At 41.0% G+C, this 27549-nt stretch overlaps 2 protein-coding genes and 1 non-coding gene across 3 annotated transcripts in view; 2 read left to right on the forward strand and 1 right to left on the reverse strand.

The window, feature by feature from the left end:
- The first annotated feature begins 303 nt into the window (after positions 1 to 303).
- Positions 304 to 27549, forward strand: part of LOC119552868 (protein slit) — a 54040-nt gene continuing 26794 nt past the window's right edge. Inside the window, exons 1-3 of the mRNA XM_037862763.1 lie at positions 304 to 722; positions 10460 to 10510; positions 24256 to 24313. The gene's annotated coding sequence lies outside the window, so the exon portion shown is untranslated. The remainder of the gene's footprint in view (positions 723 to 10459; positions 10511 to 24255; positions 24314 to 27549) is intronic.
- LOC119552869 lies at positions 19656 to 21386 on the reverse strand. The gene is made up of 2 exons (XM_037862765.1): positions 20631 to 21386; positions 19656 to 20573 (listed from the first exon to the last, which is right to left on the reverse strand). The coding sequence occupies exons 1-2, from the start codon at positions 21278 to 21280 to the stop codon at positions 19760 to 19762; spliced, it is 1464 nt and encodes a 487-aa protein (XP_037718693.1). The 5' UTR covers positions 21281 to 21386; the 3' UTR covers positions 19656 to 19759.
- Positions 22517 to 22588, forward strand: Trnad-guc. The gene has a single exon. It is a non-coding gene; the product is annotated as a tRNA-Asp (tRNA).

Raw genomic sequence — 27549 nt, forward strand, 5'->3', positions numbered from 1 at the left:
CTTTATCTGACTCAATGAGAATCAAATTGGAGTCTTACCGGCTCAGATAACCGAGATAAGGCTATTGGGATCTCTCTTGTGCTCTCCGAAGAGAGAGCAACCCATATGATTTTTGCAAAAAAGCCGAACCGTCCGCTCGTGCCTCGGCTCACGAACACAAGCACACTCTCCTTCGTGGACTTGCTCTCCGCTCTCGTTTCCAGAGTACTGTTAGCGAACATCGGCTCTTAACAGCGGCAGAGAACCGAGTTTTTGAAGTTCGTGGCGTACACAGATACAATACAGCAATACAGCGTTAGTTCGAAAAAAAACGTGAACGTGCATGGACATGTTGTAGAGCGCACCGTTATTTCCTATAGCAGTCAGCAGATTCGCGCGTGCAAATTCCCACCCTTCACTTCGCCCACCCTCCGGCGACGGTAGTAGTTGTTGTTGTTGTGCGGGCAACTCGCTTTTTGGGGGCGGGGCACGCGGGTCATCGCAAATAGCAAATAGCAAAAGCGTAAATCGTTAATCGTCAATCGTCATCGGCGGAACGTGTGTGCAGAATTAATGAAATACTCGCGCCGCTTCATCAATGAAAATAAAAGAGAAGACTATCCGCCAAATAGTATTTCAAAGATTGCTTCGTAGCTGTGCTTTCGGTTCACGTTGTGTTTAGGCCAACATTTTTGTTTGACAACAGTGCGTGCTAACTGAGAAGTATTGCCAAAACATTCGCGGTAAGTCATCCATTTTGGTGCCTAATTATTGGATGTTGATGAGTTGCTTAGATTAACATTAATTGATTGATTAATTTAAGAAAATTACCCTATGATTTTGGTGCTAGATTGTTTCATATTTTATTTTTGAACATTTAAGTATAAAATATTTTTGGTATCACCCAAAATAATAACCGAAATATGTAATTGATAAGCAGAAAGAAGAATTCCTTTCTTTCCAATCTACAAAATTAAAAAAAAAAAAAATAAGGTATTTTTAATTAAAGTAATATTTGGCAGTAAATTAGTATATTAGGCAGAAAATATATTATAATAATATATGTAGGTTGAACAGAGTTTTAACTTGAAAAGCGTAAACTTATTATGATTATTTTAGAAAAAAAAGATTGTCTTTCTTTAGTTTAAACAGTTATATTTGGAGAGAGTAACCTTAAAGCCCGAAATTGCCTTGACAGCAGCATGACATTCTTTTTTTCTCGTCTGTTGTTTCATGTTCGATCGATAAGTTTTATGAGTGTTCGTTGTGAAATTTTGAAATCATTAATTATGTCTCGGGCCGCAGACTCGGTCGGAGTTTCCGTCCCAGTCCCAAGCCGCCTCTTTTCGGGGTTTCTGTCTGGGGAACAGGTTTCGTTAGAGCGAAAAACTTAAAGAACTTTTTGAGGTTTGTGCGATTCCGAGAACTTGTTAGGTGCTGCCTGGACTCGTGTTTGTTCGCCCCTCTTTATGGAGATGTGAATCTTTATGAATGAACGAGGTGAGGCTCAGTACGGAGGCTTTGGTGGCTGGTTCTGGCTGGTCCGAATGCCTCGTGTTGTGGGCCTTTCTCGTTGACACTTTTGAGGAATGTCAACTAGGCTCGTCTAGCTGGCCAGGTGGGAATGGGTTAGACGTGACCAGGCATACGGCTAAAGATGTCGGGTTGTTCCAAAGTTCGAAGAATCCGAAGTGGGAAAAGGATTTGAAGAAGAATCACGAGGTTATTTCATAAGAACTGTCAGTACTAGATGCTGTGGAGTTATGTAAATATGTAAGTCCATAGGTTTACATTAACCTTATAATGACTAGAACATCATGTATTATACGTAATAACAATATTTTAAGTTTCAATTCTTTAAAAATGTATGCAATAATGTGTGATTTTACCAAAAATGATTTATAATCCGATTCTAAAACTTCGTTTCGATTATTATGTTCCACGAAAAATGTAGTTCCTTTAAATAAGACTCTTATAGAGATGCTTATCTCTACGTTGCGCCCCGTATTATGTTGTTCCCATCCACCGGTGACCTTCATTATCTCCTCTGAGAATTGCCTCGAAACCAAATCTTTAAGCAAACCCACTCATTAAAGCTGCCAGCTTCCGTTGTTATCAGGCCCACAAATCCCCACCGAGAACGCCAAGGCCGTAGTAGAGAGCTACCAACCTGCATTAGCCAGCAGACATCTGAGCAGGGGCGGCTAACTGGGTCTGGGGCGGAAAACTTTTTAATTACCAACAGGAAAAAACATTTTAGATAACAGGCAGGTAAGATGGGGGCAGGTGCGGCGGGCAGGCGGCTCTTTTACATAAATTGAAAATATAGCAACTTTTTGGGCACGAGACTTTATGTGCTTCGGATGTGTCTGCCAAGAGTCCGAGCCGAAATCGAACCTTTTCTTCTCTCTCACTGACCCAAAGGTATTTATGACTTTCGTAAATAAAAAACCGAAGGAAAGAAGCAGCAGCTTTTAGCCATCTCAGAGATACAAATTTTACGGCTTAGATATTTTTTAGCCATTAGATAAACAAACAGAAGGGGGGAAAAGAGAGATAGAGTCGGGGGATGAGAAAAAGAACGCAACGAAAATATCTTTCAAGTACAATGTTAGGTAAATATAAACAAAACTTTACGTCTTGAGAGCCCACACTTCTTTTTACAACCTTCTAGCCCACCGATGCTGCACTTCGCTGTTGTTTCGGCTCTTCCTTTCTTATTTTCAGCTACTTAAAGCTTTTAGAGCAGCAGCAAGATGTAATATAAATTACATTAGCTAAGTGCCAGGCGGCAATTAAAAACAAAAAATACTCGTGAAGTTTTCCTCCGCCGTCGTTGTTGTTGATAATGTTGTTAATGATGTTGCGGCAGCATCTTCAGCAGCCCGGTTCCCATTCCCATTCCCATCCGCATCATCATCATTGGGAACATCATTGCCGCCATTAGCAGCATCATTAGAACGTCAACTTAATCAAGGTTAAAAAGCATGTGGCGTGCCTGCCCCAAAAATCGGGGAAACTCTCGAGAGATGCGGGTGCGTCCATCCCGCTCTATCTCCATGTCTCGGTGGGGTATACGAATATATATATCTTCGATTCTGGCCGTTTGATGCTGTAATTATTGACGCCGACGATGTCTTCCACGATAGGCATAAACAAAAACATATTGCGATGGCTGAAATTCGGTAAGAATTTTTCGTTTAATGCGACTAGGAAAAGTTGTGCAAGGATTGGGCAAATTAAGTTGGCTAATATTGGATAATATTTTCAGAAGCTTTGGGCGATGAGGTAATTGAAATGGTATTAGAAAGGAAGCATATTTTACAGAGAATAATGAAGAGTAAACATATTGCTGGATGGAATACAAAATGTATAGGTAGAAAAATCTATGCTTCTGCTAAACGAAATTACATACGTTCTTTATGATGCACAATTTTTTAACGCTTCAAACATTTAAGTTCCGTAATACATATATACAAAAAAAGGGCAATCCGATTGACCAGTATAATCTACCACTAAATCAAAACTTAAATTCCCAATACCTTTTGTTTATTTAATGTTATCAGATCTGTAAGCCACCATCAGAATCATAGCACTGTGATTTTTATTTTTGTATAACCCCTGCTTGTTTTTCAACCACCAAACACAAACATTTTATCGCCCAACTCCATCATCTGGCAAAAAATAATGCTGCCTTGACAATTATGATGCCAAGCGAATACTTGAAACTTTAATAGCCCCAGACGAAAAATCACCCCAAATTACAAGCCAGAAAATAAGTTCCCCCGAATGACCATCATTAGGCCTGGAATCAAAACATTTTACAACAGCAATTATGTGAATTTTTTAGCCGATCAGAGCCAAAGTCAAAGTAATTTCTATTTTAACAACCAGACCCCGTGGCCAAGTCAGGTCCATTAAAAATAAATATCTCTATATTTTGCAATTAAATCAGCAACAAACTGCAAATGAACCGAATCGAATGCGAGAGAACCTGCTCCATTATATGGGCATTATCTGCCTGCCCATAACTATCGGCTCAATCATAAATTTAATTAGCATAATTGACTCTGCGAACGGATGTTCTTTTTCGATTTGTGGTTTCAAAATTTCGCTCACGTAGATGCAATTAAAAATGGGCTGGCAGCTCTTGGGAACCATATGCCCGGGTTCCCTTGGCCCAGTCCCCGAAATATTCAAGATCAGGTGCGGGAAATGCGCGGAGAAAGGTGTGAGAAAAGCTGGCAACAGCTGGTGGAACGTGCCATTGACACTTACGAGAGAGAGCGAGTTCATAAGTATACCCATTACTTGTCTTTCAATTCTATTAAAATCAAAATAAACCCGCATTATTTTTACCAGGTTGTGAAATGTTCTCTATGCGCTCATGTTTATATTTGGCTTACCCTCGGTTGATGAACCATATAGACAGCATTTTATTTTCCATTTCCATTTCCTCTGCCCCAGTGGTGTTGTATGCGTCATTTGGCAAATGAGTTGAGTCGCCCGGTGCCCCAACGGCTATCTTCTGTTTACCTTTGGGCGATAAGGCGCCAACTCGATAAGATAAGGCCACTCTGGATCTATGCCTCGATATGGTGTGACTTGGCTTCGATTTCTGATTCTCCACACAAAAGTAATTCGCTGCATTCATGCTGTTGTGCAAGCTGCTGCCCTGGAAATGGAACGGCTTGGGGGAGTTGTGGAACTAATGGACTGTTTACTTATTTATGGGCCCTGAATGTTGGTCAATATTTGTGGTTTCCCTGGGTGTTGAGGGGCCGAAGGGAACAAAGGCGACTCACTGAGAGGAGCTGAATGAAAAGACGTTAAGGCTTACTTACCGTTCTTGACGTTTGGCGACCTGGGTTGGGGGACATAATGTGGAAATAATTTATAGATAGGATAAGCCTACGGAGAAAAAATTCGTTGATTGACACTACTTCGTCAGAAGTTGATGGTGATTCAGGTATTTTATTTTCTATTGTGATAGCGGTGTGACTTATTTATAAGTAAAATTTTGTTTGTCCTGCAAAATCTTTTTAATATTTAGTATTTCATTTTATGGCATATACAAAAAACTGAAGAAATTAAATAAAAATGTGAATACTTTTTTGCTCCAAAAATATATTTTTGCCTAAGTATGGTAAACATTTTTTTAAAGAAAAATAAACATATTTTCCCACATCAAAATTTAGTACCTCCAAAAGAGCTTCCATAACTGATTAATGAACTCATTGCTCAAAAGATAATCGTTCAGCTCATTTCGCATTAACTACACTCACATGTTTTTGAAAATTTTCAGGGCCAGAGAGCCCGAGTTCCGCCAGAAACATCTGTGCCAAGTGTCAAAATGTAAACAGTTCTAAAAAATATACATATAACGACCAAACACAAGCGCAACAGCAAAAATCCATTAATATAATACGTAGCCATTTAATAGCTCCAAAAAAACTAGCATGACGACAAACCGAACATGATCCATTAAATTAAGATCGGGCGGGACAGAAGCGGGCAATTTACGACAAATATGCAAAATTTTAAAGTTAGAAGAAAGAGATACGACGACCAGATAGATGGATAGATAGATAGATGGATAGATTGTGCTGTGGCCGATGAGGAGACGCCCACAAAAAAGTCTGGGCATAAATAAGAGCAAACGTCACATGAAAATAAATATGAAAATGGGCTGACAACAACAAATTTATATATATTTACATTTGTTTTGTGTGGTGCTCTTTTAAATTTATGGGTTTATTGATACTCTCGGGGGCAGAGGGAGTCCAAAATTTGCTTTATCAGCATGTCAGAAGCAAAAGCAAGAAGGCCCCAACCGCAATCTGTAAAAATGTTCTCAACGAAATGATTTAGCTTTCTGTTTGAATCTCTGTTTGCCCAGTGTCTTTCAGATTGCCATTGTGTTTCTGCTCGGTGTTTTGAACAATTCTGCCTAGTCGAGCAAAAATATGTCAAAACAAATTGGTTGAAATTGGGCGCTAAAATGGGGAATGAAAAATAAATGTGATAATGAAAATCATGATTTTCATTTCATGCGGATGTTGAAGTTAATCCAAACTAATTTAACTAAAAACGATCTAGATTTTTCCAAGATATAGTTATGTCAATGAAATGGTATAACGTTAATTATAGAACTTGCAATTTGTAATTAACTTACTCCCTATTCTATGGGCACGCCCAACTTTTGGTTCAACGAACTCTGGCCTGGAAAATCTCAGAAACCTTCACCTGCTCAAGCACTTGGGAGTAATTCCTCAGTTCGCACCATTTAGTGGCCATTTGATTTTGCATATCAATTAACGAGATTGAGCTGCCTCGGGGGCAGTATTTTCGGTCTGTTCGGCTAATCAGAGTTGATGGCGATACAACGATTAATTAAAGACTCAAGTCTCTGAATGGCTCGTTTAGGGTTTCGACCTTGCTGAAGCCTAGACAAAAAGATCATTAGTTAGGGCATCAAATAAAACAGTTTGATTACCCATAATTATAGCTAACCGAAAGTGGGGGCAAAAAAAAAAAAGAGGAGACGGTGGTAAACATTTTGTCGCCTTCGGATTTGATGCCTTCATTAGGAGGCAGAATAGAATAGACATGGCTGATTGTGTTGATGCCAGGCGGTGTGCCACACGGCGTATGCATAATCGCATAATTAATTGCCATAAATGTTAATTGCGCATACGCCACGTTGCGAGAATTTATCCTTTTAATAAAAGGGTTCCCACGCTCCCACATTTTCTCCATCTCTGTGTCCTTTCTCCCGAAAGTTTTTGCCAGTTAATTAAGCCAGTATTTTCCGGTTCTTTTCGTGTTTACCCAGTTAATTTCTGTTAAGTTTCGTTGACATGTTCGTTGTTTACCCATAAGCTAGTTAGCTAGCTGCGACAAATTAAGTTGTTTCGTGTTAAAGTTTCTGCGGTTAAAGTTGGCTCTGAAAAGTTGAGCAACTTATTGGATTAGGCAGGTGTTTGGAGCGGAATTAATGGGATTATTAGATGGTGTACAAATTGGCAAAGCAACGATCTAATACGGAAATTCTGGCCTATATTTAAATACAAATTTAAGGATTATAAGCTACATTTTTACAAAATACCAAAAATGAAACTCAATTCCATTAATATTAAGCACCCTATTTGTACGCAATTTGCATACATTCACTGATCCAAGTTTTCGACTTTAGCATTTTCCTCAATAAAACTTTGAATTTCATAATTTTGTGAATTAAACTTTCGTACCAGGAAGCAAATCCCGAAAATACCCGCACTTCAATCGCATCTGAAGTCTTGTCTGTGAGCTTCGGCTATTGCATTGATTGCTTGTTGCTGTTGGTTTAACCCAAATAATTTTCGAGTCAAGCAAACAGAAAATCAACAAACAAACAAACAAGCAGACCCAGGCCAAACAAACAAAATGAACAACAAATCAGCAAAAACTCGAATGTAAGTAAAATCAATAATAGGTTTGGGTGCGAGAGGGGTGACGCCTCCCCTTCTATATATCCCCCCAACCCTAACTATCTGTATCTCTGGATGGTGGAACCCTTTAAAGCGGGAGAGAGTGACATTTTTCCTATCCGCACAGCTCGAACTGTTTGCTTTTAATCAGGTTTCACAACATTTATCTAATGTGTGCCCAAGTCGGGCTAATTAATGGGTTAAGGCGGTCCGTATAGTTCATTTGAATAACTAACGATTGTCGGGCAGTGGTCTCCAAGGGGCGTGGTCGCTCGGGGGACGCCACCTGTCCGGCAAAATTATTAATCAATTATGCAAAGTTCTCTGGGGCAAACTCCCCATCCGGCGCGGAACTTCAGCTGTTGAGATACTCGAGATTCATCCGACTCACCTTGACTGACGGCAGAGGGGAAACAACAGCTCTATGAAGTCATTAGTTGGGCCAAGATTCAGATTCAGACTGCGAGTATTTGAATGGCATTTTGCGAAACAAGTTTCGCTTTGTGTGCTGGAACGGGCAATCAACACGTAAATGTGAAGCGTAACAAAACGCTTAAAAAAGCTAAATAAATAAATAAATATGTGAGAAGAAAAAACGAAAAGTTAAATGCAAATGCGACTGGCACTTTTTTCGCTAGAAGGTTGTGAGAGAATTTGAATGATGTAATTCGTGGATAGGTGAGCTCAACTTTAGTTAGTTATACTGGTTTTTCCAACCGTAATTTGCGACTTTACTAGACACTTTGTTTCAAAATATTGCATACCAACTGTTTTAATAGCTAAGTTAAGTGGTGAAGTATATGGTAAGAATTTCGATAACATTTTTCTCTCTGTACTTAAACTCCGCAATAAAGGCAATTAAAGCTGAGGCCAAAGGCGAACTTAAAGTGTCTCCGAAGTCAAGCGTAAATGTGCTAACAGGTTAGAGTTTGGGCAGGAAATCCCTTGCTAGATCTCTAGAAGGAGTGAGATACACACACACACAGTTTGCGCCATGTGAAATAAAATGCTAAAATTATTCATTTTGCAAATAAGCAGAGTAAATATTTAATTAACAACTCAGCAGGCAAACAAAAGGGCGACGCACGACGAGGGGAATGTGTCTCGCATTTGCGACGCGGGTCTAAGGTTTCCTCCTCGCCGAGGGTAATATAATATTTATTTATATGCCGCACAGCCAAAGTCACCTACAAAACGAGACGGCAACGGCGATGACGACGCCCTAGAAATTGCCGCAAATTTTATGTTTCTGTTTCATTCGGGACTCTCCGTCCCTGTCTACGGGTGTGAGTCAATGACATGTACGGAAAAAACTAACTTCCTCATGGGATCTCGGGGGTTAAGGTGTGCGACATATATAATAGGCCTCTTTGGTATTGTTTATGTTCTATCCAAAGGTTATTAATTCATATAATTTAGCAAATATAGAGATAGATACATAGATTATGTTCGGTATATGAAATGTTAGATTAAACAACGTCTTGTATTGAAAATATTATTATTATGCTATATGATATATGAAATATTAGATTACACAACGCCCAGTAGTTGAAGTAGTATATGTTTTTATTTCATATATTTTTACAATTTCCATATTGATAGATACATAAGTACATTAGGTTCTATATAAGAAATATTAGATTAAATAACGCCCAATATTGAAAATAATATTATTATAGTGTCCAGAACGCAGGCAAAATATTATAATTGATATATCTAAAACTATTTCGCTAACCTTTCGTATGGTGCGTGCTCTGTTTGTGCAGGGCATTATTAAACATTGTATCGCTTGAAGTCTGATTCCATTTGGCGCGTCTAACTAACCAAAGGAACCCAGACAGGGACTAAATAGCTTACTACCGCCCCAACCTGAACTAATTAAATTAGTTTAGTCTGCAGAAAAAGGTTTTTCTTGTGGCGGCAGTTGTTGGTTGGCCTTTAATTGCTTTTGTTGGGAGCCTTTAAAGCTGAACTGGGTCCACAGGTCGATAGAGCGGCTGGCAAAATGAAGCAATTAATGGGGAATTTGTTTACGGTTCCACAGGGCACTGGTCCTCGCACATACATAAGGTGGAAACCGACAGGAAAAGTGTTGGGCTTTCGTCATTGTTTCAATGTTTTATGCGAGCTCGTAAAAGAACGGAAAATACTCTTATTGCTTTCGGTGTTTTTCGTTTTTTTCCTCCTTTTTGCTTCCTTGAGGATTGGGCTAGCTATTAAAATGTCATCATGCAGCGGCCTGGATGGAAAAGGAGGAGTCGTATAGAGTGTATACCATAGACCAAGTGAACTGTAAGCACGATAAGTCAGGGCACGCAACTCTGGGGCCTCCAGGGCGCCCGTTTTTATCGACTGGGAAGGAGCGATTCCTGGGCGTATTTATTATTTAACACCTAGAATCCTAAGCGGGAAATGGCTATAAAATTGTTGACCTTTTTTCTCTGCTCATCATACTTTCCTCTTTTGGCACACGCATCGGTTAGCTCATGCAAAAGTTTCCCAGCCCATCTTGGGTGGTCCAAAAGACGTCGGTTTTACGACCCCGACGGTACTCCAGTTCTTTTTACGAGTCAACAAAACACACACAACATAGGTTGAAATATTTAAAAGTGCGCTTAATTATGCCCGCAAAAACGAAGAAGAAATAAACTTCGCATTAATGCCGAAAAACTGCCAGAAATTCTCAAACGGCACACGGCCATTGGGTAATAAAGTTTATTTTCCCTTGCTTCTGGGGTAATCAACGGATTTGGCATAGGAAAGAAAGTATGCTAGGTGGGTGGTATTCTCAAGAAAAAGACTGGGATCATGACAGGCACCAAAAAATAATTTGAATAGGTTGAGGTGGTTCTAATCCTATACTTCGGAAAAAATTCTTTTCTTATATAAAAATGTAATATAATATAATAATAACCTATAAGCAAGATTAATTTAAAAATATTTTTACTTCCCCCTAGACCTCTTGTAAATATATCTAAGCATATTTCTAATTGAATTTTCCATTCTTGCAGGTTACCAAACTTCTTGCCACATTAACCGAACAACTTGTCGCATAAATAAGGGTAAGTTCAGACAGAAACCCAATTCCAAACCAATTCCCAGCCATCTAATGGCCTCTCAGCCGTCCAAGGCTGTTGTCGAACACGTTTGCCGGGGGATAAGCCACATAGTGCCTGGTAGTCCCCCCTGGTAATCCCCATTCCACATTCGGGCCACCGATCATAGCAAACACATTTGGAAAAGTGGGGACATGACAGGCCAAATGCCCGACTGAGATCGCTGGAAAATATACATGCATGCGGATTCTGCAAGTGCAGTTAGACAGACTCTGGGCCGGCGACTCAGGTGATATATCTCACGACTCACGAAACTAGTTTACGCAACATGTGGCAATTTTGCATGCCACCAGAGGCCACAGAGGACGTGCCACACAGCGCCGGGGAAAAATAAACCGAAACAAAAATTGACATTTTGACATGCGGCCTGTACCGGGCGGTACTTCAAGATTCGCCTCCGATAAACTACAAATGGTTGCACAGAGGAGAGTGGAGCGAGAGACCGGTTTGCCGGCGCTCAAAAGCAATCCGTAAAGTGTCTTTTAAATACAAATGTTATCTACCCAGAACTGAGAACTGAGAACCAAGAACCGAGAAATAAAACCGTACGTGCCGCATTTGTTGTTGTCGCCGGTGCGATTTTTAATGGATTGACGGCAGACAACGAATGCACATTAGAAATCCAATCCTGGTCCAGTCCAGTCCTGCGATCGCGGGTCTCCCAAGTCATGCGCACACATGGGTCCATCCATGTTCCTGTCTGCATTTTCCCCCTCCCCAATTTCCACTCCCCCCCCTTCCCCCCCTCTTTGCGTGCCAGGGAAATTGTCTTCGCTACTGCAATTTTCCTTTTTGGCTTTTGCATTTCAATAACTGGATGGGTCAGTGGCTGGAGAGCAGTTTTGTTTGGCACGTACGGCATAAAGTATCTGTCTGGGCTATCGCTTACCGCCTCCCTGCCACGCCCCTATCTCAACCGGCCAAGCCAAAAAGGGGCGTGTGTGCTCTTTTTTGAGGCAGTGTCTGCATATATTTGTTTAAATTGCATCGAGTGTTTGAGTGTTTTCCACTCCAGATACTCGATAAAACAAACTTCGTATTGGGTTCAGGCCTGGTCAGCTAATTGGCGGGCCAGCAAAAGGTGGTTGAAATAATTGGCCAGGGTGGCGGAATAAAGAATGAGGGGAATAAGAAGTGGCAGGATTAAAAGTAACCCTTGGAATATAAAATAATACAAAAGGCTGGTGTATTTCCCACAAATGGTTAGGAAAATATAAAAGATAAATCATAATATTGAATAAATCAGTGGCTTTAAAGGTTTATCATGTTAAAGATTTCAAAGTTTTTTTTGTGGAACACTATATTTGCTGTGAATAACTTCCCCACTCTAACCATTTTTTCACAATTTCCATTTAATTTGAACCTTTTGAGTTCCCAACTTTTCCATTCCACATGCTACCAAAAAGTGTTCTCAGCCGTAGAATATCTGCCCAAATCAAAGTAAGGGAGGTCGAATGAGGTTCGAGTTTCCGTCGTTTTATGGGCGCTAATAGAAACGACCTTCATCAAATCGAATCAAACGAGACAAAACGCTATTGACAAAATGCAAGTCAATATGTCAGGCGACCAATCAACACCCGAATCGAGAATGAAAATCAAAGCGAAACCGGAAAATGTGTTACAACGCCAGAAATGTCATAAATTCTTTCGATGGCATTAATAAATAAATAAATAAAGGGCTGCCGTTTGCCATTCGATTCGTTTTCAAATTCAAATTAGCGACAAATCAAAAATGTGTCATCGCCAATGAAGATGGACTGACCAGAAAGGGTCACTCGACCAAAAGGGGGGTGTAGATACCTAGATACATAGGGCTGGAGAACCATAAAAGCTGAACAAAAGCTTTGCAAAACCGACTACCGACCGACCGAGAGTCGGATAACAATCACAGACCATAAACTGTGTTGAAAAAATATTTGCATACAGCCATAAAAAAAGTTGTGATGCTGCTGCAGGCCAGGAGGAGTCATTAAAACAAGCCAGCGACTATCAAAAACTAACTGGCCGGGGGACACTTTTTGCTCCGGACCCGATAATCAAATGGGTAACCCCGGGCCTGATGGGTCTGTCATTCAGTGTCACATCGCTGCCATTTATTCTCTTTGTATTTATGTACTTTAAACGCAATTTACCATATAACATGAGTTATAATTGTGATAACCATTTTCATTATTATTTCCTTGCTTTCCTATTAATAATAACGATCGCATTAAACGCAGTGGAGTCTGAAAATGTATGGTATAAAATAGCAGTTCAGTGGTAAAATCTCCGAGCAATTCTTTTTTAACATTTGCCATATGATGTTATTTAATAATAAAATATTATTTGATAATCCAAAAACTTAAGACAATTTTTAGAGCAAAACCAGAATGTAATGTTTATATTTTCTGTATATAAATGGTTCCAAAATATCCATTAAAAATGTAGGCTTGTCCCATTTATTTTAAAAAAATTAAAGAAAATTTATAATTTGCTTATTTATTTTACAAGCAGGGTATTCCACAGCCTAGACATAATCATTTACCCGTTTCCTACTCGTCTTTTTCCAGTGTTTTTTATTTTTATTTTTGCTCTGTCGTTTGGCTTGTAATTAAAACTTGTTGGCAGACTGTCAGGCAGCGAGTTAACAAGTCGGCGGCTTCACAGATGGGGGAAGCGTGGGGATCGCCGAGCTGTGAGTTGGCGAAAATATTATTTAATTGTCAGGCCGGGCGCTAATTAAAGTCCAAGCCGGGCCGCGAAGTCTCTCGCCCGTTTTGGCCATAAAGCCAAACACTTAACGATGCTCCACGAGCACATCTTCAGTCCGATATTTATGTTTATTGACTGCTGCCACTGCTGCCTGGCGACTGACATCATCATCATCAGCTGGGAAACCGGAGAACTGGGGAACTCAAGAGCTCCATCCGTAGGAAAGAGCCAAGTTAGTCATAACACTTTGGCGAAGGTCCGCCCGTTTGTGCCTAGTGGAGATGTCAGCCCGAGTTATGGTAATTGTGGCAAATTATTTATTTATTTATGCACGTGGCAGCCACAGCCGCGTTTGTCGCCTGATTATGTGCTTATTTATAAGATCCAGGTACATACGAGGATGAATGCGGCATTCAGCGACTGCCACTAATGAGATGCAAGCAAACGGCATCCGCGCTGCATATGAATATCAATTATGAGGGGAGGGTCCCGGGCTCATGGCCGTAGTCGTATTCGCAACTCAAGGGGGCTGCCACTCCCCCTGGTCGGAATCGGATTCCGCCGCCTTTCGGTTTGGGCCAAATTGAAGTGGCTGAACAGACGTCTAGACCAAAAACGCGATGCTTTTCGGCGGAGGTCGTAACAAAGCTTTTAAGCCAAAATGTTTACCCATTTGCATAGTAACAAAGGCCCGAAAGTGTCGGGGAAAAGTAAGTGCAGATAGTGCGGACAGCGAGCAGATAACTGATTCGAATGATTTTACAGCAAGTATCTGGGGAGTATTCTTGTTGTTCAAGCAGATTTCTGCAAAACACATTGAAGTCTTGGAACTTATTTAAAATGTGTTCATAAATAAAATTTTTTTAAATTTGTTAAAACTACAAATTATTTTTAATGTTTTTTCACATAGAAAAAAAAACATTGAAGTCTTGGAAATAAATATTATATGTAAAAAATAATTATAAATATGTAAGAACCATAAAAAGTATTTCCTTAAAGTTTATTTTTATAATAAGTAGTTATTGCTCATGTTTTTTAAAATAGTTCCTAACATTTATAAAAAAAATCAATCAGTATTTACTTATATTTTACAACATATTCGATGTAACAAATTCAAATCCCTGAATATAATATAGTGCCATGATAGTTAAATATTCATCCACGCGAAAAATACAAGTTTAACCTTTCCACTTTTATGACCTCCTGCTGGCACATCTCAAGTGACTTCAGCGCAGATATCAAACGTCAAACCTTTTAGGTCATTTCGACACTTGACGACAACGCCCATCGCAGGACTTTTGTGGGATCCTTTGGCCTGCCACGCCCCTTCGGCCTTCACCCACCTCATCGCCCCCTCTGCTGTCCTGCTTATTTACAACTTGACATTTCACTTGCGAGTCGCGGGGCACTTTAATGCGCTCCAATTGCATTTTATGACAGACAAAACTGACCTACTTAAGGCCCTCTCCCACGAACACACACACACACACAGAGAATCAACGGCCACGCCCATTTCGTCCTTACTGGGTTTCTTCTACCCCAATCGCATTATAAATTTAATGGGTTTGACCTTTTTTCACCCGATGCTCGACCGCAATTTCAATAGATTGGCAAACTGAAATCTGAGACCAGCGAAAATCGACATAAAATTTAACTAAAATGTCCTTAAGTAGCTCAAGTGTTTAAAGGGTGGTCCACTAAGTGAAGGATCCACAAGTGGGGGAAGTAAATTTGAAACTTTTCCCTGGCTTAGGGATGCACCCTAAATGGGAATGGGAACTCTTTTTATCTCGCTTTGTGCGCCGGCCAGGGTTGTCGCGTTTCACGCTGGATGCACAGCGGCCATGGCCGCCATTGTCAATATCCTGGCAGCCATTTCCTGCTTTGTTTTGCTGCAAAGGTCGAACACTTTTTGCCGCCACTGCCGTCCAGTCATGGGTAAAAATTTTTGTGACCAAAAGTCTCAAGTAACTTGGGCCACCCACCCAGTGGCATTGAAAAAGTCGTCTTCAGCTAGAAGTAAAAACATTGAAAATTGTTTTCCCTTTTTTTTCTCTAGCTTTTTGCCACTTTTCTCTCGACGCAAGACCTGTATTTGCTTTTATTTTTGTTAAATTCTACTCGGCTGTCATCTTTCTTTGGGATGCACTTCAGGAGCTTTTTGTATTCGCCAAATGTTATTTCAATGCCGGGGCCCCCTTTTTTGCAGCAGCAGTATGCCCTCCGCATCTATCTGCGGAATTGTATTGAAATAAGAGTCCCGAGATGCGCTCGAATGGTTTTTGGTTCGTGCAAATATTTTATTGACTATTATCCTGCCTGCTCTTGAGTTCCGTTCGGCCGGCCTTGTCCTTATTGTTCTGTGTGCGAATCCTTCAGGGTCTCCGTCTATTTTCCTCTCAAGGGTTTATTTTCGCTCTGTTTCCATGATACACATATTTTTGTTGCGCAATTTCGCACTGCCAGATAAATATGACGATGGGTGGGGAAAAACTCTAAATGGCATTTATTTTGCTTGCGCAAACGGGGCAGGAAACTCAATGGGAAGAGTGCTGGAAATTGCCAAATTATGAGGAAATTTATGACTGAATTTAAATTATTCGCCAGGCATAACATAAACTTTAAGATGTCGAGGGCTCTCAACTTAATGTCTGTCATGCCGCTCGTTTGACTTCGATATTCCACTGAATTCAACCAATATGTTTAACCTTTTAAATTAACGAAATTGCCGCTAATTCAAAGCGTTTCAAATGTTTTGCACATGCCTCGTTCCCTTATTTTCGCCTCGATCCTAAGGCCCCAATGAATGGCGGCAATTATAACATTTAGCACGCATTTCTGTTCAGCACAGCTCATTTATCATCATGACGGCGTGTCTATTTGTACACAGTAAAAACTAAAAATATTAATGTAATACCCATATTTAGAAAAAATATGTTATGTTTTTAGAAAGCCCTGTGGAGAAACATTGATCATATAACGCCTGTTTTTACTGATGTAATATGAGGGATATAAAAAAGTCAATTAATTTAGGAAATGAAATGGAAAATTTTTAAAAAATTGATTAAATGGTTTTAGCTGAAGTACTTAAAAGCATTTATTACTTTGAAAAGTTTTGTATTAAATGTTTTTCATTAAAAATACAAAAAAATTTCTCTGTGCACTGTATCTGTATCTTTTTCTATAAATGTGTGTGGGGATATTTTTCCAATATTGGCCTCTGTCTCTTTCTTTTTTAATTGGCGGCCTCAAACGGCGCGAAACTAATGAAAAATCATCATCAAAGAACAGAGAAAAAAAGGAAAGAATGGATTCAATGAATCGAGGGGCGGGGCTCTGGAAAACATGGCGTTTTAAAGTCATTGCTACTAATTTTATGAGACCTTCCTTTTGGCACTTTTCCTTTTTAGCTCGCTTCCGTTTCGCTCGCTCCTCGCTTTTGTACTTCCGCTTCCTTTTTCCCACCAAATGATTATTGCAAGCCGTAAAAGGAGAATGAAAATGAAACAGAAATGGACGCAGCTGAAATGAAACCATCCTTGAAATCTATTGTCTGTCTGCCAGTCCAGACAATTGCAGAATAAACAAACAGGAAAACTGCCGAAAAAACAGCTAGAAGTAAAAACAAAATGATGTTTTTGGGGGGGAGGGATGGAAATGCCCGAGTGGCAGGACCCTTAGCATAATTGAAAAACATCAAATCGAAATGAAAATCAAAGAATGTATCTGCTAGATAGGCAATGCAACACGGCTGTCTGTCTGCGCCCGATGTCTTCGCATTTAAATACACTTTTATGCGCCCAAGTAGCATATAAATCAGCATAAATATTTGTTGTTATTCTCGCCATAATGACGGTGTCGATTGCCCCGCAACCCGATTTTTATCCCTTTTTCGCCGGGGGACGACTGCAAATGAAATGAAAACATGCAAAACAATTAAAAACAAACAACAAAGTGACCAACAACAAGAACAATGGCAATGGACCTGGCAGCTTGTTATTGAAAATCCAGCAGGGGTGGGCGGATTTCCACGGGGGCGGCACAGGGATTAAAACAACAAGACCATGTCGAACACCTAGCCAAAGGTATACAACCCATCAACATCAACAGCCGCTAACAACAACAATGCACTGCCACAACACGGCACACAACAACTCCATTTGCTGCGTTGCAATGGCAGAATAAATAAATATTCATGTTGGAAATTTACTTGTAAACATGCAAATTGTAAAGCAGCCGCCGCCAATGAAGGACTTTCGAGAATTCCAGGGGTGGATTGCTTTGTTATGCCCGCTTTCAAGTGCAGGTCAAAGTCGGGGGTCGGGGTTCGGGTACGGGTCCTAAAATGTGGCAATTTCGAGAGAAGTTGCGAAATGAAACATTGCGAGGATCAATTGAAATGGCTTTGTTTATTTAGCACATTTTTTAAAAACATTGAGGGCGATTCTAGACCTTTTAAAGAGTTCAAAAAGTTAAAATATAAAGCAATTTTTTTTTTTTAAAGGTGATTGAAATATTTTTTACTCCTTCTTATTAGTCACATAATTTAAGACTTATTATAATAAAGATGGAAACCATTGGAAAGGCTTTGTTTATTTAAGATTATTTTTAAAAACTTTAGGGGGAATGTAAACCTTTTGAGGAGTTTAAAATATTTCAAAATTATTTAAAATAGGAAACGTTTTTAGTAATAGGTGATAATATTATTTTTTACTCCTAACCCATTAGACCCATAATATAAGAGTTATTCTAATAAACAGGGATCCCGTAAAAATGTCTTTTCTTATTTAAGATATTTTGAAAAACATAAGAGGCGAAAGAGGTCCTTTTAAAAAGTCTTATAGTCACATAGTTTAAGACTTATTATAATAAAGATGCTACCCATAAAAACGATTAGGTTTAAAGAGTTTAATTTAAATTAAGTTAAAATCATTAAAATATTATACATTCCTATAAGTATCCCTTGGCTTAAATAAGCTTATACGATCCCCCACTTAAAGCAACTTAAAACTTAAAATATGACGATTTAAGCCATGACTAACGAGTACCACCAATGCTTAAATAAAGTAAGCACACATATTTGCTCATATCTGGCTGTATATGCATATTCCACATTATTTATTCCCCGAAAACGCAAACATTAATGCCCAGCACAGTGTAGTACTTCACTCTGTGTTTTCATGGCCCTGGAGGCGAAAAGGCAAAAACCCACACACACCGAAAATGAAAATGAAACTGGACTCCGCCCGTCCGACTGCTACGTGGGCTATAAACAAGGACACGTACGCAATTAATTGCAGAATTATTACAAATTTCATTACATGCTAAAATATGCAAATTGTTTGACGGTGCTTCGCCTGCAGCTCCGCTGCCTCTGTCTGTCTCCCTCCATCTCCCCTCTTCTGTCTCTCTCTCCCTCCGCCATGCAATTAAATGCATTTGCATACATAATAAATAAATAATGCAGATGCAACATTGCAGCATTAACTTTGCCGCTGATGTGCGAAAAATGAAAAGAGAGCGAAATTTTCTTTTAATTATCATTTTAATGTGTTTATGAACATTTAGAATAGTAAGCGAAAATTGCTCCCTAAATTGCAGGGGGTGCATTTTGAGTTGGGGGTGGGTTATGGTGATGAAGGGGGGTTGGGGGAGGACAGCTGCATTCGTTTGCACCGAAATGCCATAAAATGGCAACAATTTGCACGCAGCTGTCGCTTTCGAGGGGTGTTCGAGTGGTTCGCATTGAACTTGGGAGTGGGTCTCAGTTCTCCACCATTGCTTCTTCATCCGTGTCACTGGAAGTATTACGTTTTACCTGAAAAAAATAATAATAAAAGTATAAAACATATTACTAACCGAAACGACAAGTTTGAAAAAGAATAAATAATGGCATTTTTTTGTGAGTTTATTAACTTTTGCCAAATAAATAAATTTAATGATACTATAATGATAAGTTGATATGATACTGATATGATAATTTAATATAGTAGTATTGTCACTGTTAAAATTCTGTTTTTATTTTTGGTTATATGGTTATTATACAGTTTTGTATTTTAAGTCCTGCCCAGACTATCATTTTTATCTGTTACCATAGTTTCGCTCAGATCATTTATCAAGAAAAAGCCAAAACTCAACATTATCCATATCACTATTTCCATATTTAAAATATTGATTTCGGTTATTGAGGCAAGAACCAACTGGCAACATTTTAAAGGGTGAAAAAACGGAAATGGACTATGAAAATGACTTTTATAGAACTGTTGTGGCAGTGCAAGCGAAAACAGGATTTTTTCAGTGCTCTGTCGCTCAGTCAGCTGCAAATTGTTTGCAGCCTGTCTACATAAATGTTGCATGTCTACAAAATATTTGGGTTAAAAACATTTGCACAGAGCCGGAAAAAAGAATATATTTTTATTTGCATGATTGCACAGGACAGGGAGATGCCAAAGTGGGGGTGCTATAAGTACGGGGGAATGGGTATACGGGTATACGGAGGGCACATCAAGTACGGGATCTGTTGGCAATGGCGTAATCAGAGTTGGTCTGCGAATTGGACAATGTGGAGTGGGTTGATTTCTTGTTGGAGACCAAGTAGGTGTTGTTCTTGCCAAAGCGAATCGCTATCCTGCTCTCCGACTCAATATCCTCCTCATCCGGCACATTGACCCACTGGGGTCGATGGGTGAAGTCCACGGTCTGGTCGTTTCTCTCCGAAAACCAATGGACCCGTTCCCCCTCCGCCCTCGGCTCCACCTTTGGCTCCTCCTTCTGGGGCAGAGCCATCTCCCGATTGGCCTTCTGGAGGGTTAAGCGTCGGCTAAATCGTCTTCGAGGCGGCGGTGGAGGTTCCTCTGGTGGTGGGGGAGGTGGAGGAGGGACCGGAACCGGCTTCATCATACCGATACAATCGGGGGCACCTCCCCGGCATGTTAGTCGCGATCTGTTCTCCTCATCCTCATCGAGACGCCCGAACTCGCAGTACAACTCATCCAACTTCCGCTGCAGACAGGTGCGCAGGCTGTTCTGCCGGCAGAGTATGTCCTCCAACTCCCGAATCCTCTTGCCCTGCGTCTTGATGACCTTGGTCAGCTCCCGGCGCACCTGCTGCTCACACTCACATCCGCAGGGTGGCTGGGTGAAGTACTCCTTGTGTTCCACCGGGCAGCATTCCGGCTGGCAGCAGGGCTCATCCTTGGCCAAGCCGGAGGGCTTCGAGCACTGGTCACACTGGCAGGGACACTCGTCCGTGGGATGGTGGCCGCGGCCCAGGAGAAGGACATCCGTGCAGCCGGGCAGGCAGCTGTCGCGCCGCCTCCTGAATGTGGAGAATGTGGAATATATATCTGGACATTAACCCGCCAACTTCACCCACCTGACACTCGGGCCCTGCTCCTGTTCCGCCTCATGCAGCTCATGCCCATGATGCTGCAGTTTCTCCTCCTCCTGCATGGGCGTGCGTAGAACGGTGACCTCGGTGCCATCGATGTCGGGAAAGGTACCGCCCGCGTCCTTAAACTCCGACTCCTGCACAAAGATCTCCGTGTCCGAGTCCGTGGGATTCAGCCGCTTGGTTATCTTCAACTCGGAGTCGCCGTCTTCCGATGGCAGTGGTCGCAGATTCACGCACGACTGTCCCTTGCCGCAGTACGTGGGCAGTGAGGCTCCGTTGAGGAGGAGCACATTGACCGAGGGTCGTTCCGGACCGGGTTCTCGATCGTCGGGACACTGGCAGCCGGTAGCCGCCTCCTCTTCCGCCCTCTTCTCGCGGCGCAGCTCCTTTTCCCGCTCGAGGTTCCGCTGCCGCCTCCCGATCTTCTTGGCCCGCTTCACAAAGTCGGGGATGTGCTGCACGCAGACGCAGCACTGGTTCTGGATGCTCTCCAGGCAGCAGTTCTTGGCGGCCATGCTGGCCTGCCAGATCCTGGCCTCCTCCTCCGTTTTGGGATACGCAAACGCCTCGTTGCCCTTCGCGTCCTTCAACGGCGGCGCCTCGCCACAGATCACGCATATTCTTCGTTGCATAAATGGGGGTGTTTTCACTTTTTAAGAACTGAAAGATGCGGAATTTGAAGTTTTCTGTACCAAAAGGAATTTGAACATGGGAATTTTTAAGTATCTGTATGGTTGATGGTTGAAGCAAGGGAGAAAAAATTAAGAAATTATGGTATATTTAGTTGGAATAATAACTATTTACATTAATATAACGCTTATGAAATGTGGATTCTATGATTTTTTCGACATTATTATTATTTTAATGTCGAACCAATCACATAGTTCTCATTTCTTAGTTCATGAATGTCGAAAAAGTCACAACATCCTCATAACATTGGATTAATTTTACACACAAACTAATATTTTAACTTCGCAAACAAATTACTTAGGTTTTTTTTTCATTGCAACGAATTCTTTATGAAACAAAGATTATCAAAACATTATGCTTTAAGCGTTACATTATATTTGTTAAAATTATTTTATCTACCATCTTATTGTCACATGTGCTATTCAATTTTGGCTATTAGGTGTTATTTTATTTACACATTTTTTTGTAGCTGAGTTAAATTTGTATACCATTTAAGAGCAAACAAAAATTGAAAAATATATTTGTAGTATTTTTTATTGATCCCCTTTTTTCATAGAGATAGCAAAATAGATCGCGTTGCAACCCATTTTGCTTGCGTAATTGCTTTTCCTTTGTTTTTTTTTATTTGTGCAGGCACTTTTCGCTTTGAATGCTTTTGAGCAACTATAACAACGCACCTTGCGGTTTTTGCGGCAAGTGAATTGGGCTGTGAAAGCCGAACGCGTTGCACGCGGATTGCAGTGGTGTGGAGTGAAGGGGTGGCTCACCTGGCGGCTCACCTGGCGGCTGTTGTGAGGTGGGAATGGTTTCGAAACCGCTGTGGGACAGACCCACTCCCGGCCGCATTTCACGGCTGGTCTCTGGGGCCCCAGAAAAAAAGAGAGAACGAGATCTGGTATGCCCCGCAAAGTGGAGCAGCCACGATTGCTATGCTGCAAACGCATTAAAATCAATTGATTGCGGTGAAAAATGTATAAAATATGTGAAAAATCCGGATCAGTAATTACAACAAATTCTGTAAATTAAATTGTTTAAACTTGTATCTGGCGAGAGGCGAACGCGCGACTTAAATTGGTCAGTTTTTCTATAAATATTTATGTTCTCATTTTGACTGCTCGCCATTCAGATAAGAACTGTACTCAGAGCTATGAATACATTTGGGCGCACTGAAATCAACATCCTCGATAGTATAGTGGTTAGTATCCCCGCCTGTCACGCGGGAGACCGGGGTTCAATTCCCCGTCGGGGAGAGATGTAACAAATTTTTTTTTTTTTTTAAAGCAATACAAAGTTTTTATTTAATTACTAAATTATTAACCATACTTTAAACCTTTAAAATAAAACGCTATGTTCTAAACATTTTACTCTAACACAAATAAGTGTAGTGTAGTTTGAGCCCAACTAAATTTTGTTTAATATTTCATGTTAAATATGCATATGATAGTAAAAATAGGTATTTTCAATGTTTCATATATAAAGGTTTTGCCGGAAAAAATATGTTTGGCTGTTGGTTGTGTTACTAAGCGATATTGATTCCCTATGGTATTACAACTTTAAAAAATGAAGCGGTGGCCAATGCCATTTAATTCCCTCAGGCAAATACTGTAACAAAAAGCCCACTAAATTGCCAGAAAGTCGCGCCAACGCCCACTAAATAATAGAGAGAAAAAGTGCGTTCGATTCAGAGTCAAGCCCAGAAATCTGCGCAAAACCGCAAAACAATAGCTATACAAAGGGGGAAATCTATGTCAACCACCCACCCTGAAACATCGACCAACGGCCAGTGGACCACAAAAATCACGTTATTTCAATTTGAATGCCAAACAATCGCCGGGCACTATCCGAAATGGGTCTATCTCTGGCCTGGTTTGGCATTCTTCAAATGCCTTTTTGTGGGTTAACGCCCACGGGCAGAAATTTGAATAATCTGCTGCCGTAATATCGCCAATTTATCACTGGCCATTGGTCCCAGTCCCGATCCCAAAGCCCGGAGCTCCGATTTCCACCAGCCAACCCACCAGCTGGCCGCATGAAACGAAAGCAAATGTGGGCAGTTCACATTTCACTTTCGTTTCGTATTCAGATTCAGTTTCGGAAGGGAAGAAAATCGCTGGGGAGCCCAGCCGCCTCTGCTCTATCGCATTTTCCAATTTATCAATGGCAATACGGAGGCGCTGTTAATGAAGAATTATGTTCATAATTTCCAAATTTATTGTCGCACATCTTCGCCGCGAGGCAGCCGAGGATCGGATCGGCTTGGATCGTCGGTGATCAGACCGCTGATGATGGGGGCTGTCCGACACTTAAGTGTGTCAAAATGTTGTGTTGCTGCCATGTGGCATGCTGGCTCTTCCGAAGATCCCCCGATGGAACCATCATCGTGTCAGTTACGGAGACACATTTCAAATATTTATGATGCGTCTGGCCGAACACACAATCCAAACACTCCAATCCGTGGCACTTCGGGGCCCTCGATAACTCCATGTTCATGGTTCACAGTTCAAAAAGTCATTTCAAGTTTCTTGTTACAGTTTCCAGTGAAAGTTGGCCTGTTTTCCCCTTTTTTTTCGATTGCGTTTTCTCGTCTATTAGTTTTCACTTAGTCAGCGTTCTTGGGAAAGTATTCAATTTCCACTCAATCCTTTAAATCGAAACAGATGCCAAAACATTTTCATTCTGCCATTGGCAACAGTTTTTAAGTGGATTTAATTTGTTTCAGAGATGCCACCGCCTCTGTTTTGGTTGTCCACTATTTTTAGGTTCCCAATTTTTTTCGCTGACTCTCTATCTAATTTAGTGTTCAGCCCGAATGATTTTTCGGGGCTGGGTAGTATAGTATATAGATTTAAGTGCTCATGAGAGAGCGGAGAATTTATGTGACAGCTTATTAAATTTATATGTTTGCTCTTCATTACAGATTATACCGGCAGAACGTCAGTGGGCCAGAGAGTGATTGGATACACATGTGTTAGCGGGTAAGTGCTCGGATGAATGGCCCTCTAGTCGAATCGATATGTTGGATTAAAGAGCTTTACAACGGGGGCTTAGGTTAAGGCGGCATGATCTCGCACATGTGTCAGCCTGTTGGTGCGCATTTCGATCTATTTTTGAGGGTTCTTAAAGATCTTGGCCACTATGAGATCTAGTAATGTTGGGAAATATCTAGTAAAGAATTTTTAAGTAATTTTCTATCATTCTCATTATTAAAAACTATAACTTCAAATGAATTTTAGGTATATATTGTGAATGCTAACAGCTTTCAATACATATTTTAAAACCCACTAAAATACCTGAAGTAATTAAGACATAATACCTCTGTTATTGGGCAATCTTCTTTGTATGCAAGTGCTTTAAACCCGTCTCTTAAGCACCACTAAACGTGGCTTGTCTCGAACACAAACCCAGCGCTAACCCCATTCAATCCGTACTTAAATCAAGTAAACCTCCACCCACCTGTCACCCCGGCCGTTGGCACCTTCAGCACACGAGATAACTCAACTTGGCTCAGCTCGGCTCAACTCGGTGCAATCGCTTTATGCCAGCCAGCTGAAAACTGCAGCGTACTTGATGTGAAAATTCACACTATCCTCGCCGCACACAAAAAATGTCGAGCCGCGTCCGTCCCCAAAAATCGTCGGCGCTCTGGCACTTCATTAAATAGACGCCGTGGCGGCGCTTTTCCCCGCAAACAGAAAAAATGAAGAAAAATCCAAATGGAAAAAATTCGTGGATGTCGCTGGAGCTGACGACCACACCCCCCACATTACTTGGGCGGGGGCCCAGCTCGGGAAACTTGCTTATTTTTCACACATGCGCGCCAAAAAAAGCAAAAAAAATAAAAGGAAAACAACGAGAGGCAGAAATTTAAGCAACAAATTCGTGGATTTTTTTTTTAGCCTTGCTCACATTGTTTATGATGACAATTCGCCGTTGTTGTTGTCGTCGACATGTGGCCATAAAGTTGTCGGTAAATAACAAACAGGCCTTTCCTCTCATCCAAGTTTTTCCTTTAAAAATACCGAAACAGCCGCCGTCAACTTTTGGAGTATCCTTTGTAGTCTGTTGAGAGGATTCCGTCGCTGGAAATCCCGGGGCTAAAAGCCACTCGGTCTAAAAAGTATCTCATGGATGCAACCACAAAGTAACAAAGTAATATCAAATGGAGAAAAAACAGCCAGAGTCATTGGTTGTACTTCTAGTAGCGTACAAAGTATGAGCCTGAGATCACCTCCTTATATCATATTAATTAAATTAAAAAACTCGTAATTGCATATCCAAAAATATTTGCAAAATTATATTTTCCCCTTAACAACTTTTTGCATCTTTGCTAAGACGTCCGAATAATTTTCTGACATCATCGTAATAATCAAAATGTTATTATTTCTTATTTGTTTTTTAATTTTTTTTGTTTTTGGCTGAGCTCACCTTAGACGTAAAACTTGCACTTGCCTAACTGAATGAATTATAGCCGCGACCTTGAGTCGCTCGATTTCAGGTGGATATAATTCCATAATTTGCCATGCTGATTACTTCCAACCAAAAGCTGACAACGCAATTTGTTTTTTGGAAATTCTTTACGTGTAATTGTCATGTTGTCAGCCAAACAATGGACCCACAAAAAGGCAGCCCCAAAAGCACGCTCACAGAAAAATAAACAAATCCGCAGACCAACTTGGAGCCCCACCCAAAGGCCAAAGAGCCGTCTATTGTTTGACTTTTTCCAACGGCTTCGGTCGCATAAATAACCAGAAATTAGCAGGCAAATAAGTCAAGTCGCATGTAAACTCGTTTTGGCATTGAAACACCTGCAAAGCGATTCTTGGCATATTCCGAGTGCTAAATCACCTGCCCGCCAGACTGGGGTAAAAGTTGAACAGGCTAATTTAAATTTATATACTGGAGATCTAAGCCAAGATGCGGCCCCCTGATTTATGCCCACCGGATTGTCACCGGCGATAGGGAAAATGATATATATAGGAAATACGCATCGATGGGAATTGTATGCAAATGCGATCCGCTTGATGAGCCGCAGATAAAGATTTGGAGGCTGGCATTGATGTAAGCAGAAGCCCTCGACAGGTGTAGCAACTCTTCAGAGAGATCTGCTGAAGAGCCACTTGTTGAACGGATTTGTCATTGGTTCTGTATATCTTTTATTTTTTTTGAGCTTGGGTCGTTTGAAGGTAAATCGATGATGACGCATTGTCAGGGCTTATGACAAAAGGCGCTCAGTTTTGGATTAGCTTGTGGGCTTACTGGAGCTGAACTCGCCTTGATATTGAACTCGCTTCGGCGCGGCTGAATCAATCGGCCGAGATTCGAGGTAATTGGAGCTACAAAACGGCAGGGGGTACTGAACGGCAGTCACGTCTAAATCACTCATAAAAAAGAAATTCATCTTCATAAAAAAAAGGAGAAAACAAAAGGGAAAACAAAAACCGACACCGACACAGAGAAATAAAAACCGGCAGCTCGTTCCCTCAAAAACATCCAGCTGCGAGAGATAGTTTACTTGCGGTAATCACGCCAAAACCCATGCCCCTCACTCCCCAAATCATAAACACTTGAAAAACTGTTGGAAATTTCTGATGTACCACTTACAAGTGGATCGGGCTTGAAAGGTTTTCTTTCGGCCTCCGTCCGCTCCCTCCGCTTTTTTCGTCCGAAAATTACATTTAATGTGTGTCTGAGATTTCGATAGAGGCGTGAACCTGTTGAGATACTTTCAAAAGTATCTGCTGGATGCCGGCATCCATTCTCAGCTTCTCAACGGCTCATCCTCAGTGGATACAATAAAGAAATGAAAGAAAACACAACAGAATCGAAAAGAGAATCATCATTTGTTAGAACCTGTCGATTTGGATTCAGTTGGCAGCTCATCGACCCTAATCGCATTTGAAAGTTATCGCATCTACGAGCTGCGAAAGCCATGGGTCTGTTAATTGTCAGAGAGTTTGGCTGCTTTTTTTTCTGCCCCGGCTTTCTTTTGGTAAAGTTGGCTAATTGCCATATTAACCTTTTGGCCCCCTGCGATGATGATGACGATGATAACCAAAGTCCGGCTGCGTGCTCGAGTTGTAACTGCGCCTCTGACTTTGACTTGGCTTATTTGCAAGTTGGATTTGATGACGGGCCCTGGACCAGTGAAAGTAATTAGTGGCCGGCAACCGGCCACTGGAAACTGGCCTTAGGGTGAAAGCTGAGCTTTTAA

The sequence above is a fragment of the Drosophila subpulchrella genome, chromosome 3L, assembly GCF_014743375.2.
Source record: "Drosophila subpulchrella strain 33 F10 #4 breed RU33 chromosome 3L, RU_Dsub_v1.1 Primary Assembly, whole genome shotgun sequence".
NCBI classification, from domain to species: Eukaryota; Metazoa; Arthropoda; class Insecta; order Diptera; family Drosophilidae; genus Drosophila; species Drosophila subpulchrella.